The 15646-nt window shown below is 33.8% G+C and overlaps 1 protein-coding gene across 3 annotated transcripts in view; it reads right to left on the bottom strand.

Annotated features, from left to right (window-relative positions):
* Positions 1 to 580: 580 nt before the first annotated feature.
* LOC149801547 (neuropeptide receptor 15-like) overlaps positions 581 to 15646 on the bottom strand; it is a 42248-nt gene continuing 27182 nt past the window's right edge. For all 3 annotated transcript variants that reach the window (XM_089955748.1, XM_089955746.1, XM_089955747.1), the window contains one exon: positions 581 to 4532. In XM_089955748.1, coding sequence (XP_089811874.1) covers positions 3812 to 4532 — 721 coding nt within the window. In that variant the 3' untranslated portion in view covers positions 581 to 3811. The remainder of the gene's footprint in view (positions 4533 to 15646) is intronic.

The raw sequence follows: 15646 nt of genomic DNA, 5'->3' as shown, positions 1-15646 counted from the left end.
TAATTTCCAGAAAAATCTAATGTTTAACTCTGCTGCCTCTTCTCAGTCATTACACATACATTCTTTGCGTGTATTATTGGCTTATTGTTGGATTTTCTTGCATTATCTCCTAACATTCTTGCATAGCTTCTAGCTGACATTCATTTCGAACTTTGATCACTATCGTGATCGCTGTGGGCTTCCCCTTTTGACACCTTACATGACTTTGCTGACAGGCACTTTTAATATTATATATATATATATATATATATATATATATATATATATATATATATATATATATATATATATATATATATATATATATATATATATATATATATATAAAGGTGTGAGGCTCATGATGGCAATGGTCAAATTTTGACGCTTCTTTTTCTTCAGCACCATCTTGTATTCTGATTCTTCTCCTGCATCACCACCATAATCATTATCATTATCGTCATCTTTAGCTTCTTATCCATCTCATGCAGCATGATAGTATTATGTATGCCCGTTTGTCAAGGTAGAAATCTGTAGCTCAGTAGAAAAACTCTTAAATAAATGATTTCATGTATTTGTCTTGGGTAACAATAAAACAAGATCAGTAGGAAATTTGTTTATTATTACTAAGGGCAATAATTCTTGACATCAACCAACACCACCATCACCACCACTACTGCTGTTGTTGCTGCTACTACTAATACTACTACTACTATTACTAATAATAATAATAAAAATAATAATAATAATAATAATAATAATAATAATAATGAAAATAATGATAATTACAATAATAATAATAATGAGAAGAAGCAGGAGAAAAAACTAAATTGATTAAAACGAACAAGAAGGTTAAAGAAAATGAAAACGATTATCCTTCAAGATTGATTTTATATAACCTGAATGAGCTTAAATGAAATATTCGGCGACATACACGGTTTATCGATGACTGTTAATACTATTCAAAGTGCACAGACAAAATAATATTTCCACAATTATGTTAGAAAAATTTGAAACATACGGATATGAGCAATGCACTGTAGCATTAGATGTCGTGTACCTGCCAATTTGAATATTATTTTGTAATTATTTTAGTAAGGTTCTGAATGATTTATTTAGTATCCCAAATCTTAGGTAGATAAAAACGTTTAATATTTCATAACGGTTAATTTATGGAGAGAGAGCTTTGATGAAAAGCAGAAGAGATGGCTACATGAGTAGGGCACAATAAGGTCAATAAGAAATTGACATGAACTTTTGTGCCTGTATAGGGTCAACGGGAATCGAACATGGTGGGCCATTATACGGTCAGTTGGAATTTAACATGGGTGACTTGGCACACCGTACTTGGCACTGATGAAATATAGCAGCAAAGTGGCCACTAAGTAACAGTGTTGCAAGTGTCTGACTTCAATCTGGCGGCTACTAATTAAAAGTGTTGCAAGTGGTCTTCTTTTCTTCTCCAAACGTCGCCGAAACAGTTGAACTGAATGAGACAAGTGACGGGTTTTTATAGGGAATGTGACGTCACATGCAGCTCTCTTCTGACTGACTGGAAGAGAGCTTCCATGCTCTGCCTAAATTTTGCAACGCATGTTTGGATTGGTGAAAGAGATCAAACCGTTTCGACCCGCTCTTGAACTATAAATACCCATCACTTGTCTCATTCATTTCAACTGTCCTCATGATAAGATGTGCCTAATGTAGATAGTCATCTACCCTCATATCGGAAATGCTGTTCAATCCGGACTATCCCATGTATGTGATATTATCCTAGGCTATCACGAATATTACACATACGGCTATTTGGAAACGAAGGACTTATGTGGAGTGAAAAGGCTGTTGAAGAGAGTCTTGATATACGGCCGAGATGTCAGACGAAGTTTGAGGAAGAAAAAACCCGTATGATATTCTGTATGTTAACTTAACGATGTTAACAAAACCCGAACGGCCCTTTTTAGGTCCACTCCACTGCCTCGGAAAGATATACTCCATTGCTAAAACAAAACTTTCTGGTCTTTCTGTTTTATAGGTATTTGTGTATCTGTATGTGTATTTGTTTGTTTGTATATGTGCATATGTGTATGTATATGTTTTGTTTGTCCCTACCTACCTACCCACCTATAGCAGCCCGCATTCAGTCGGCCACTTGCAACACTGTTGCTTAATAGGCGTAGAATGTGGTCAGACACTTGCAGCAGTGTTACTTAGTAGCTGCCCGATTGAGGTCAGACACTTGCAACGTTGTTGCCATTTTCCCCCAGAGTTCAGTACCGTGACATCACCCATGTCAAATTCCTAATGACCCTATAGTGGCCCACCATGTTCAATTCCCATTAACCTTATAGTGGCCCACCATGTTCAATTCCCGTTGACACTATAAAGACCCAAAAGCCCATGTCAATTTTAACACTGGCCCTAAATTGCCTCCCTTTACTACTTACATGTCTGCAATATATTGAAGGATAAGGTTTTACATATATGATTCTATCTCTTTTTTTTACTGCCCTGCAACACTTACCTATCATTAAATGCGCCATTTATGTATCATCGCATTTTAAAGTATCCTCTCTTTCAGATATTCACTTACTTATTGAACCAGAATATGGTATAATGTACATCGAAGTAGCTTTACACTAACAGTATTGGGCGATTTTATTCCACGTATCTCTCGCAATTTATTCCCAAATGGAAATATATCCTTCTATATTTATTTGGTTTGGCTAAATTTGATTTTCAATGACCGTTTCAGCTTACAATGTACATACCATCTGGACGTTGTTCGCTTTCTGATTGTCATATTTTGTTAGGTCTTATAATATGTCAGTAAATTACATCAGTCGTCTTCATCAGGTAATATAATAGTTCCCAAAGAATACAGACAGGTAACATGACTATGTGGGTAGTGTCGTTACAATGATTAAATTCCTTTAGATCAGTAATACACTGAGTGAGCTGTCTTTTTGTTGACTAAATGACCTAATTAAATTAATTACCGTTTTCACAATGCAATTTGCTTCATCACTGGATGTCCTTGAAACAAAACAACTGGAAAAGTGGATTGTAAATACTGCTCTTTGAAGAATGTTTCACGATGTGATTGGTCACTTATTTCAGTGTAGAAACTTTATTAATATTCTAGCAAACACAAATTGACATAAAATTGCCTAGATATGTAATTACATCCTCTCATATACTTCCATAATTGGCATAATGACATTATCAAAATCTTTCTATTTTCATATTAAACACTAAAAAGTTTAACAATTCTTTTCACAGAAAAAGGGGGGGATTAATTGTACTATAATTTTACTGAACATTGTAGAAATCCAGAATAATAAGACTTTGGGATTTAAAAGAGGTTTCCTTGTTATGATTTAAGAAATGGAAAGAAAGATATACAGACAGACAGATGGATAAATACAGATATGCATGAGAAGGATCTGGTTTATTTTCCTAAATTAATGTCAACCATTTAGAAAAGCAACTTTTGGTTGGTTGGTTGTTTGGGGGTGTAACAACATGTCTCAGCGCAAGAGAGCTATACATGGTGGATAGTGTAACTAGTGGCAGAAAAACTGGGTGAAACCCCAATAAGAACCACCATCTCTCGGGAAGCTACTGGCAGGCTTTCGTACATACCCACACTGGCTGAGTCAGATACTCGAACCCATGCCGGACAATAGTAAGCAACTTTTGTTATGTATGTAATGAAGTAAAATAAATTCACTTCCAAACGAACTTACTGCGAGTTAAAGTTGCATGTGATTTCTAAGGTTCAATTCGATTATTAATTGTTCCTTACATATCTTATCTCCGAAAACAAACGCTTTCATTGGTGAATAAATGTACTCCGCGATGGGTTTTTCCTCTGGGAAAGTTCTCTTGATTCAAACGAATCCAACAAAATTTTCTGATATTCTTTGGATTTTCCGACGCAAATAAAGCAGAGACATTTCTTAAAATTTCTCCGAAAATTTTGACTAAATATACAGTATAGCACTGGATTTGCTGCGGAATTAATGTAGGCTATAACGTAACTGAAAACTTGAAATGACCAGGTAGAGTGAAATTGGCGTTTAGAAAACGTGTTGAAGAATAATATAATTTGAGGTGGTGCGTAGCAAATTAGGTACACTAAAACACTGGCTACCAGCATTTTGACTACGTCTTTTCTAGCTCTAATGGTGTCCGATGCTCTGTCCGTTCGGTGTTTGGAGTCTGGTCGCATCTGAAACCGAGTGTGCAGTTTATCCGTGCTTACGTACAATTTTCGGCTGATTACAGCGTAGAGTACAGCTTGTACTGCCACCGGTATAAAGTAGAACAAAAGGAATTCCATGTATCGGAAGGTTATAAGGTTACTTATGTCAGGAAAGATGATCATGCAGTACTGGATTTCCCTTACATACTGTGGCGACTGAAGAGTGTTGAATATAGCCGTCGGCAAGCCACATCCAATAGCAATAGGCCAGATGATTAGGACTGTAATTATTATTTTACGGCGCCCACACAAAATGTGGGCTTTGATTGGGTAGACGATAGCTACAAATCTGAAAAAGAAAATTAAAAACTATAATTAGTGACATTATTTCAAGCCTCAAGTAGTGTAAAAACTAAATTAAGCGTTACGAAATTCCATCTTTAAGGTGTTATGTTATTACCGTAATATGCTTTTTTGTGTGTTCACACCAATGACAAATATGAAACACATACGTAGAAAAGAAACTTTCTCTTTGTCCACAGTAAATCATACAGTCACTTGCTGTAATTTTCCTGACGTATTAAAATAACTTCATTCAGTTCAAGTCTCTAAAATATAAGAAAGTCTTGGCAACAAAAGTATCGACCAGTCCTCTACTTACGATTAGGTATTTTAGAAGGTCAAGGTTGATCAGCTTGATTATTATTAAAAAAATAAGCTCCAGTCCTATATGTTGGCCATATCTAAAAGGTTATAGATTATAGATGCGAAACGATTCTCCTCAAGATGCTGGAAAAATGGCAGGTAGATATGGATGAGAAGAAGTTTGTTGCTATCATATTTAGAATTATCTAAGGTCTTTGAATGCGTTTGGCACAGTTTACTGCTGCAACCCTCTTGGAATATGGCGGGTCAGCCACCGCTGTAACTATAACAGTTTCATGAATGGTAGACAACAGTGTGTAAAGATAGGTGAGACTGTCAATTCCAGGTCCAATATACCTACGATAGTACCCAATGTTACATATTCGCACCTGTAGTCTTTAATATCTTTTCATTTTTCAGACACAAGAATTTGTGTAATTACGATAAAACCATTGTCAATGCTGATATCAACTAAGAAACTCTGAAACAGACTCTGGAATCATACCGTGATACAATTTTTCCATGGTTCTATGATAATTTTATAAAACCAAACTAGACAAACTTCAGATCCTAACAACTGGTTAAAATTAGTTCATAATCAACATGGTCGTCTCTCAATCGACTGAAATCAAATTAAAATGTGATAAAACTGTTAAACTATTTGGGGTGGGGATATAGTTTATGTTATTCATGTTTGTAGAATATGTCTTTAACATTTGTAAAATTATAACAAAAAAGCTTCTTAAGAGATTATTGTTATTGTGTAGAGATTTGGCAGACTCCTGACACTCCAGGAAAGACTATTTACCATTCTTTCATGTGTGACTTCAACAAGTGCTCCTTTAGTTTATATTTCTACAGCAAACCACTACTAGCAATTATGAAAATGCTCTAGTAAGGAGCACTAAAATTCGTATTCTAAAACGATTATATTAATTGTAAACAAATAATCAGTTTAAGTCTAATTCCGACATTTTATCGATTCAGATTTATAGCGATTACAACTTTTTAATATTTACAGTGGCATTAGTTACCCCCCCCCCACAAGTCCTAATTGTTAAAAAGCAGTACTCTTATTCTTTCAGATATATTTGTGTCGTTGAATTTCCTACAGTTCACAATCCTAAATATTGCAAAGTCCTCTTTCAAAGACACTGCTATATAACTTTGGAATGATTTTAATGAAAACATGCAGCGAGCTACGTCACCTCGGTGTTGAAATCTCTTTTTAAGATTTAGAAAGTCATTCCTGCAGGTGTCCGTTATGTTCCGCTTAATGTAGGTATGGTGTTTCTACTTAAATTCTATTTTTGGAATTTTATAACAATTCAGTCGCTGCATACCTTCCACTTCTTCCAAATATGCATGTGTATATGTCTGCATGTCTTGTATAGTGTGGGTACTGCCGGCGTGCAGTATGGTCGCTGTCTGCATCCTTTGTATAGCAAGGTTGCTGTCTGAATGCCTTGTATAGTAGGACTGCTCTCTGAATGCCTTGTATAGTATGGCTGTTGTATGCATGCCTTGTATAGTATGGCTGCTGTCTGAACCCTTTTGTATAGCCTGGCTGCTGTCTAAATGCCTTGTAGAGTATGGCTGATGTATGCATGCCTTGTATAGTATGGATGCTGTCTGAATGCCTTGTATAGTACGACTGCTCTCTGAATATATTGTATAGTATGGCTACTGTCTGCATGCATTCTATAACATGGCTGCTGTCTGAAAGTCTTGTATAGTAGGGCTGTAGTATATGTGCCTTATATAATATAGCTGCTGTCTGAATGTCTTATATATTATGGTTGTTCTCTGCATGCCTTGTGTAGTATGGTTGCTATCTGCATGCCTTGCGTAGTATGGCTGCTGTCTGAATGCCTTGTATAGTATGGCTGCTGTCTACATGCCTTGTGTATTATGGTTGCTATCTGCATGCGTAGCGTAGTATGGCTGCTGTCTGAATGCCTTGTACAGTATTGCTGCTGTCTGCATACCTTGTATGGATTTTGTCTGCATGCCTTTCATAGTATGGCTACTGTCTGCGTTCCTTATACAGTATGGCTGCTATCTGCATGTCTTGCATAGTATGGCTGCTGTCTGAATGCCTTGCATATTATGGCTGCTGTCTGCATGCCTTGTATAGTATGGATGCTGTCTGCATGTATTTGCAGAGTATGGCTTCTGTCTGCATGCCTTGCATAGTATGGCTGCTGTGTGAATTCCTTGTACAGTATGGCTGCTGTCTGCGTGTCTTGTACGATGAGCAATTTAGAAATGAAAATCCATGTAAGATAATATAATTGATATCTTGACTATGTCAGTCTCAATACAATAAGGCATGAGACCCTAAGACTTTACACTCTAATCTTTGCGATCAAAAGGTGTTCATGTGAGAGGGCAATGAAAGCAGCATACAATAGATTTCCAACTTGTGCGTTACACATCATCTCTACTAGCCTCGAAGTTTGGAATGATAAGTCTCATTATTCTTTAAAAATTGGTCTTTATTTCCAGGCATCAGTTTCTGCTAAACATTATGTAGTACTTCATTTAGCTAGGTCTTGTGTATTTAAAATCGAAACCATCATACATAAGGTGGCTGTTTAATGTTCGGTTTAGTTACAGTACTGGACCATCATGTAGCATGAACAGTGAAACTGCAAATACTGTGGCATACATACATACGTACGTACGTATGTACATACATACATACATACATACATACATACATACATACATACATACTTTTGTTGATTGCATTTGTAGCAACCAACAGCTACCTCTAGGACAGTTTAGTACTGATTCTCATTTCTGGACAGTGCATTATCCAAGTTATTTGTTTCCTCTTAGACAGTGTCCAAGCGACTGCTTCCTCTTGGACACTGAATTACCCAATTGACTGCTTCCTCTTGGACACTGAAATTACCCTAGTGACTGCTTTCTTTTGGACACTGAATTACCCTAGTGACTGCTTCCTCTTGGACACCGAATTACCCTAGTGACTGCTTCCTCTTGGACACTGAATTACCCTAGTGAATGCTTCCTCTTGGACACTGAATTACCCAATTGACTGCTTCATCTTGGACACTGAGTTACCCACGTGACTGCTTCCTCTTGGATAGTTTTGAACCCAAGTGGCTGCTTGATTTGGGACAGTCTAGTTCAAAAGTGACTGCTTCCTTTTTCATAATTTAGTATTCAAGCGACAGGTTCCTCTTGGACAGTAGCACCACATTCACTACTTCCTTATAGTCAGCTTATTACCTAAGTGATTGCTTATACTTATTGCTGTGTTGTTAAGTTATGACTAATAGTTTTCAACCTTGGTCTCTTTCCATTATAGAAGACATATAAATACAGCCTTGAGACGCATTGTCCTTTAAAAGCAATGTTACATTTAAACATAAGAAATACATAGACGTGAGTCAGACTTTGGCAAGGAAGATAAGTTTTCCATTTAGTCACCTTTCTCCAGACTTAAATCTCATGCCAATATCTATAATTTTCTCATCAAATTTCTATTACCTCACCAGCAAGTTATTTGCAAAAATAAAATGATAAGTAGTTTCTAAATGATTTGTTCCTTTCTCTTCACCATGCTCTCGTTCGTCTAATATCTGCAACGCCGAGTCAATGTCTGTCTGGCGCACAGCCAAGCCTCCGATGAATATAATTTAGGAATATTCAGTGCAAGCCAGATATATGCCATTCAACGGAGTACATCCGGCGTAAAAGAGCAGAGACATTCAATATTAATTTAATGCAAATAATTCATGAAACTCTCAGAAACAAGGATTGACGTTTGCAGCAATCTACCAGATAAAATGCAGGATATGTAAGAAAGGATCACCTGTCAATCTCCACCGCTGTTTTTAAACGATGATTCACATTCTTTACCAAACAATAACTCACATGTCCACACAAATGTTAAAGATACGACACATACTACTTCCTAAGAATACACTTTACAAATAAAACGTAGATTCTAACATAAATGTAGGATACAACACATGTGATACAATCAGTTATTATGTATTTCACTATGAGATATTGAAATAATCAGCAGAAGATAAATGATATCGCCACATTGGCTAAATCATTTTTTTTTGATACAATGTTTCCACTTCACTCGTCATATATTTCCTTATATTTAGTGATCAATGAATTTACCCTCTGTGCACTCAGTTTCAAACTTGTAGCACTTGGTCGAGGTTTCCAGTTGAGAGTTTAAAAATGAGTTTCGTTTTATTTATGTATACTGAGTTCCGTTGTATATCTAATCAAAATGTCAAACTGGTTATATTTTATAAAACCTATGGAGCGAGTAGCGCACTGTATTTTTTTTTAAATTTTAGTATAAGGATTTAATCATGTTATCTAAACTTTGGTCAAGCAAGCATTTATTGGACAGTTTCTGTAGGAAACAAAATGTGCAACAAAGCTGCGTACTTTGTTATTTTATATCTCTAATTTACGCGTTCCAGACTTAAAATAAACATTGTTGAAATTGAAACTTTTTGTTAGTGGATTTAACAAATAACTAGTCTGCTTATGTATAATTAGTATATGGCATGTCTTTACTTTCTACCAAATACAAAAAGCATTGACTCATAATATAATTGAACGATAAGAAATGCACAACTATTCTTGTTGACAACTTTACGCTAAAACGTTAAACTTGATATGATTTAAATGTTGAAAATTATTTAAACTTATCTAAGCAATCTATGAACAAAGAAATCTTTTGCCCTTCTTTTTGTAACATAATATTTTTGTAAAAAATAATATACACAACATATGGATATTTTTCTCTCTTACGTTTTTGATTGGCCTAATAATTTAATCTTTCACGGTATGATCGATTCTAGGTCCGGCTTGAAAGCTTTATTATTATTATTATATTATGGTTAGTCACAAATAAAGCTAGCACAGAGTTTGATGGAGAATTACTTATCAACGATAAGCAATACATAACTAACAAACAAAACATTGCGAGGTTATCACTAAACATGTTAAATATAATTCAAAATCCTTTTCTTTTTTGAGTCAATGTGTGTAGGGCTTTCCTTGAACAACATTTTCTCAATATTTGAGAAACAGGGCCTTCTAAAAATGAATTGTTATGCAAATATCTTCTACACAATTATGATTGAAAACCTGACTGTATCCATTTTCGAGTATTTGATAAAACTATGAAAAGTCAGAAGCATATTGCAAATTAAAACAATTTAATAATGTCATTCCAGCATTAGTCGTTATGTTTTAATAATATTAAATAAATTGTTCTGCTATTGTCCAATGTACTCAACCGCGTCGCAAATCCTCTTTCGTGCCCTGCAAAGAGGGGAAAGATGGCGGGGGTTGTTCGAAAAGGCGAAAAATCCCACGTTTTTACATAAGGGGTGAACATGGGGCGTATTTCTCATTACTGAATTTGTGCAGGAAGGCACAACTCTGAAGCTACGCCACTGATACTACTGTACTATTTTACAATATTGATGTCAATACTCCAAAACAAAGTTTATACGTGTATTAGCTGGCACTCCTATCTAAGTAGGATATTAAAAATAATTACTGACTGTTGATATGGATATTGGGATGGACAAATGGTTTTTCTTTCAAAATTGTCTTTCGAAAGAGCTGTTTGGCTACATGATTAAATATGGGTGTATGGATTGATGCATCAATGTGTTGCATTGTTCTTTCGTAACACTACTAATTAAGTGATTTCAGCAACACAAATCCTCGAAAACCATATGACAAAGAATCATATGCTTTGGGCGCAAAAGAAGTCTTCAGTCCAAAATAATATTTGGATATGTGAATATTTTACATAATAAAAGCCTTGCTAGGTTTTCGGGTTTAAAACCTTTGGAATTATTCTATGTAAAATAGGGACCCATACAGAGTTCGTTGTGTGCTAATATTTGCTGTAGCACAAGAGGTTCAATGAGATCCAGCCGTGTATATTCATTATTCTTCCATGAACAATTAATAAGCACATAACACTAGGTACAAAATACCTATAAATACGGACCCTTTGTACAAAAGGTTTTATTAAACATCATGTCTGATTTCAATGTTTGAGTACGTCTGACGTCAAAATAGTACACGTGTCTTATCAGGTAAGAGAGAGACGTATGCGTGTCGTCATACACCTAACTAACAAATTTAAACGATACATTACAATTTTCACATATCCTGTCATGCGGAGAGAAAACGACTCCGCTGTGTTTGAGTTGCGTCATGACTTGTTAACAAAGGGTTGCAATGCATTATACAAGTAAATTGTCCAGAAAATGCAAAAGTTGTTATATATTTGTTTCTGGTATTATTCTAATTTAATGGACATCAAAACGTGAAGACAGCGATTTAATCTGGCTTTCTTCGCGAATTATTGAACCCTCTTAATTTCTAGCTCTATTCATGCCTTTATTGGAATTTGTTTGAAGAGCTGGAACTGATATCAAGGTACCTTTAAAGAAACCTAATTCAGTAATAAAATTCCTAAGAATTATTAACCGTCTTTTAATACCGTACTAAGTTGGTCAGAATTGTAATGGTATGAATCAAGGTATTTTTAAACTTACTCTTGTTTGACACTGATGGAATTCTATAATTACTCTCATCATGAAATGTTTCTCATATCGTTTTAGTAATGCGATTATTTGCATAGTGTATTGTTATCATTATGGATTGACTATCAGCCACATTGACAATACATGTCTTGTAATTCAATTAATAAAATTTTATATTACCACAACAAATCACTCAACCTTTGCCTCATTAATTCAGATGCATGAATGTATTAGGCAAAGTTACATTTAATGTGTTTGTCTATGACAGGTTTATTGACTGAAAATTGCCACCAGCAGAAAGCATTTTCACATTTTCAGAAGAACGAGAAGGAGAGAGAGAGAGTGTGTGTGTGTGTGTGTCTGTGTGTGTCTCTGTGTGTGTGTGTGTGTGTGTGTGTGTGTGTGTCATATTACACTGAGAACATCATGTAGTATGTTCATATTATACTGAGAACATCATGTAGTATGTTCATATTATACTGAGAACATCATGTAATATGTTCATATTATACAGAGAACATCATGCAGTATGTTCATATACTGAGAGAGAAATCATCCTTAGGAAATCCAAGATTATTTTGTCTGTTCGTACTTAAAATAAATGACAGCAAGAAAATGTCTTTTGTATACCGCTGATAAAACAAATACAAATAATTTCTTTACAATTATTTCGTGCGAATCTCAAAGCTTCATATTTAATCAATTCTATACAGTCCATGTTTGGTTCAAAGAAATAGAATATAATTCACTATTTCTCGCTCTTTGACGCATGCTTTCACTCTGTTTTTACTATGATGTAAACTCGATGAATATGAATTAGAATTATGCCATTAATAACTCGTTCTCGCAGAATGAACAAACCTATTTCAGCCAGTAGGACATGTATGTTTTTAATAGCGAAATCTGACAAATTTTTTCAAGCAGGCACTGCTTCCCTTTAGTTATCATCGTTCAAAATGCGCGTAGCCTTCTGATTTAAAAAGAGATTGCAGTCAAACGTTCTGTTTCATTTCTAAGCAAGGATTTTACTCAAGCAATTATTATCTGCATATCAATATTCCAAACACAACCGTATTGCTCTTTGTTATATTCTTTTCTACAGAGAAAACATTGCATTTGCGCAATAATTCGTCAAAGCTTAAAACATAGCTAATATCAAAGATTGTATTAGCACTGCTCCGTCTACATAGCCTATTAAATATTGTATTAGCATTACTCCAATTACATAGCTACTATCAAGCAGTGTGTTAGCACTGCTCCGTCTAAATAGCCGATTAAATATTGTATTACTAATGCTTTATCTACATTATTACTATTAAATATTGTAGTAACACTGCTCCATCTACATAGCTACTATCAAACATTTTATTAGCACTGCTCCATCTACATAAATGCTATGAAACATTGTATTAGCACTGCTCCATCTACATAAATGCTATCAAGCATTGTATTAGCACTGCTCCATTTACAAAAATGCTATCAAACATTGTATTAGCACTGCTCCATCTACATAAATGCTATCAAGCATTGTATTAGCACTGCTCCATCTACAAAAATGCTATCAAACATTGTATTAGCACTGTTCCATTTACATAGCCTACTAAATATTTTATTAGCACTACTTCATTTACATAGTTACTGTCAAACATCGCATTAGCACTGCCCCAGATACATAGTTACTATCAAACATCGTATTAGCACTGCCCCAGATACATAGTTACTATCAAACATCGTATTAGCACTGCCCCAGATACATAGCTACTAACAAACATTGTATTAGCACTACTCCATCTATGTAAACTTAATGACCAGCATCAGATATTACCAGTAATGAAATGTTCGTCTTAAACTATTGATTCCTCTCTAAGAGACACGTGTTCAAACAGAATTATGTTGTTATAAATTAAATATAATGTGAGAGGCCCATTATCGATAACGAAGAGGGAAAATGTACATTCATATCCATTTATATCTTCTTTATCCTTTCCCAAAATTAGATTTAATAGAAAATAATATTTTAGTGAAACAAAATAGACCATTACAATGGGAAGAAAAAATAACCACCATAAAATATTAAACAGCAATGGATTAAATGTCAATAGAAATGTAATGTGTATAAATAATTGTCAATTTAAGAAAGGTAATAGAAATAGATTGGCGTCGCAACAATTAAATGTTTGCTTCTAAATACGGAATTGATTAACTGATATGTAAGGTAATAACAATAAAAACTGCAATTTGGAAAATATAGAAAGAATAGAATCCAAATAAAAATGAACATGATAGGGATTTGTTTTAAAATATATATTAATCTAAAGTTTTAAAAATGATAAAATGACAACATTATTCTGTCTTTTTTTTATTAAAATCTTGATCTGACTAACCCCTTGTTGTTAGTATATTTCATTAAAAAGTACACCCTAGTCCTTTTTGGTAAAATTTCATTCAAATGGTACACTCTTGTCCTTTTTGGTAACATTTCATTCAAATAGTATACCCTTGTCCTTTTTGGTATAATTTCATTAAAATAGTACACCCTTGTCCTTTTTCGGTATAATTTCATTAAAAGAGTACACCCTTGATCTTTTTAGGTATATTTACATTAAAAGATTACACACTTGTCCTTTTTGGTATATTTCTTTAAGAGAGTACACCCTTGTCCTTTTCTGGTATAATTTCATTAAAAGAGTTTTTTCACCCTTGTCCTTTTTGGTTTAATTTCAATAAAAGAGTACACCCTTGTCGTTTTTGCTGTAATTTCATTAAAAGAGTACACCTTGTCCTTTTTGGTATATTTCGTTAAAACAGTACTCACTTGTCCTTTTTGGTATATTTCATTAAAATAGTACACACTTGTCCTTTTTGGTATATTTTCATTAAAACAGTACACACATGTCTTTTTTGGTATAATTTCATTAAAGAGTACACCCTTGTCTTTTTTATTTAATTACACCAAAGAGTATACCTTGTTCTTTTTGGCATAATTTCATTAAAAGAGTACACCCTTGTCCTTTTTAGTAAAATTTCATTAAAAGAGTACACCCTTGTTTTTTGGTATAATTTCACTAAAAGAGTACACCCTTGACCCTTTTGGTATAATTTCAATTAAGAGAGTACACCCTAGTCCTTTTTGGTATATTTCATTAAAATAGTACACACTATGTCATTTTTGGTATAATTTCATTAAAAAGTACACACTTTTCCTTTTTGGTATAATTTCAATAAAAGAGTACACGCTTTTCCTTTATGGTATAATTTCAACAAAAGTGTACACCCTTGTCCTTTTTGGTATAATTAAATAAAAGAGTACACCCTTGTCCTTTTTGGTATAATATCACTAAAGAGTACACCCTTGTTTTATTGGTATAACTTCATTAAAAGAGTACACTCTTGTCGTTTTCAGTATAATTTCATTAAAAGAGTACACCCTTGTTTTTAGTATAATTTCATTAAAAGAGTACACCCTTGTCGTTTCTAGCATAATTTCACTAAAAGAGTACACCCTAGTCCTTTTTGGTATAATTTCATTTAAAGAGTACACCCTTGTCATTTTTGATGTAATTTCATATAAAGAGTAAACAGTTGTACTTTTTGGAATAATTTCATTAAAAGAATACACAATTGTCCATTTTGGTATAATTTTAGAAGCCCTTGAAGTTTATTCACAGACAGTGACGAGCGTAAATTTGCAAGCTCTAACGAGCTGACACATTCCTGCGTCATATGTTTGATTAAACAATTTGCTCCTTGCTTGAAGTCAGTGCGGTTAACCAAATGTCGGAAAACTTCATTTTGCACTCATGAATATCTGCAAATAAGGATAATATATGCTGACAGCTTGGCTGGAAATACTCAAAACACAGTATATCAGAAGGATAGCACATGTCATTGCCATTCGGAACAGATAGTCGTAAACAAGCCAGGTGACTTAAAAATTGTGCAAAACCTACAGATGTTAACAACGCAGATGGTCAAAGAAACGAGAATATATATATATATATATATATATATATATATATATATATATATATATATATATTATATATATATATATATATATATATATATATATATATATATATATATATATATATATATATATATATATATATATATATGTATATATGTATATATGTATATATATGTATATATGTATATATATATATATATATATATATATATATATATATATATATATATATATATATATATATATATATACATACATACATACATACATACATAT

The sequence above is a fragment of the Sinohyriopsis cumingii genome, chromosome 4 (genome assembly GCF_028554795.1).
Source record: "Sinohyriopsis cumingii isolate HCF-2022 chromosome 4, ASM2855479v2, whole genome shotgun sequence".
NCBI lineage: Eukaryota > Metazoa > Mollusca > Bivalvia > Unionida > Unionidae > Sinohyriopsis > Sinohyriopsis cumingii.
Note: the sequence above shows the minus strand (reverse complement) of the source record. Positions and strands in the feature narration are given on the sequence as shown.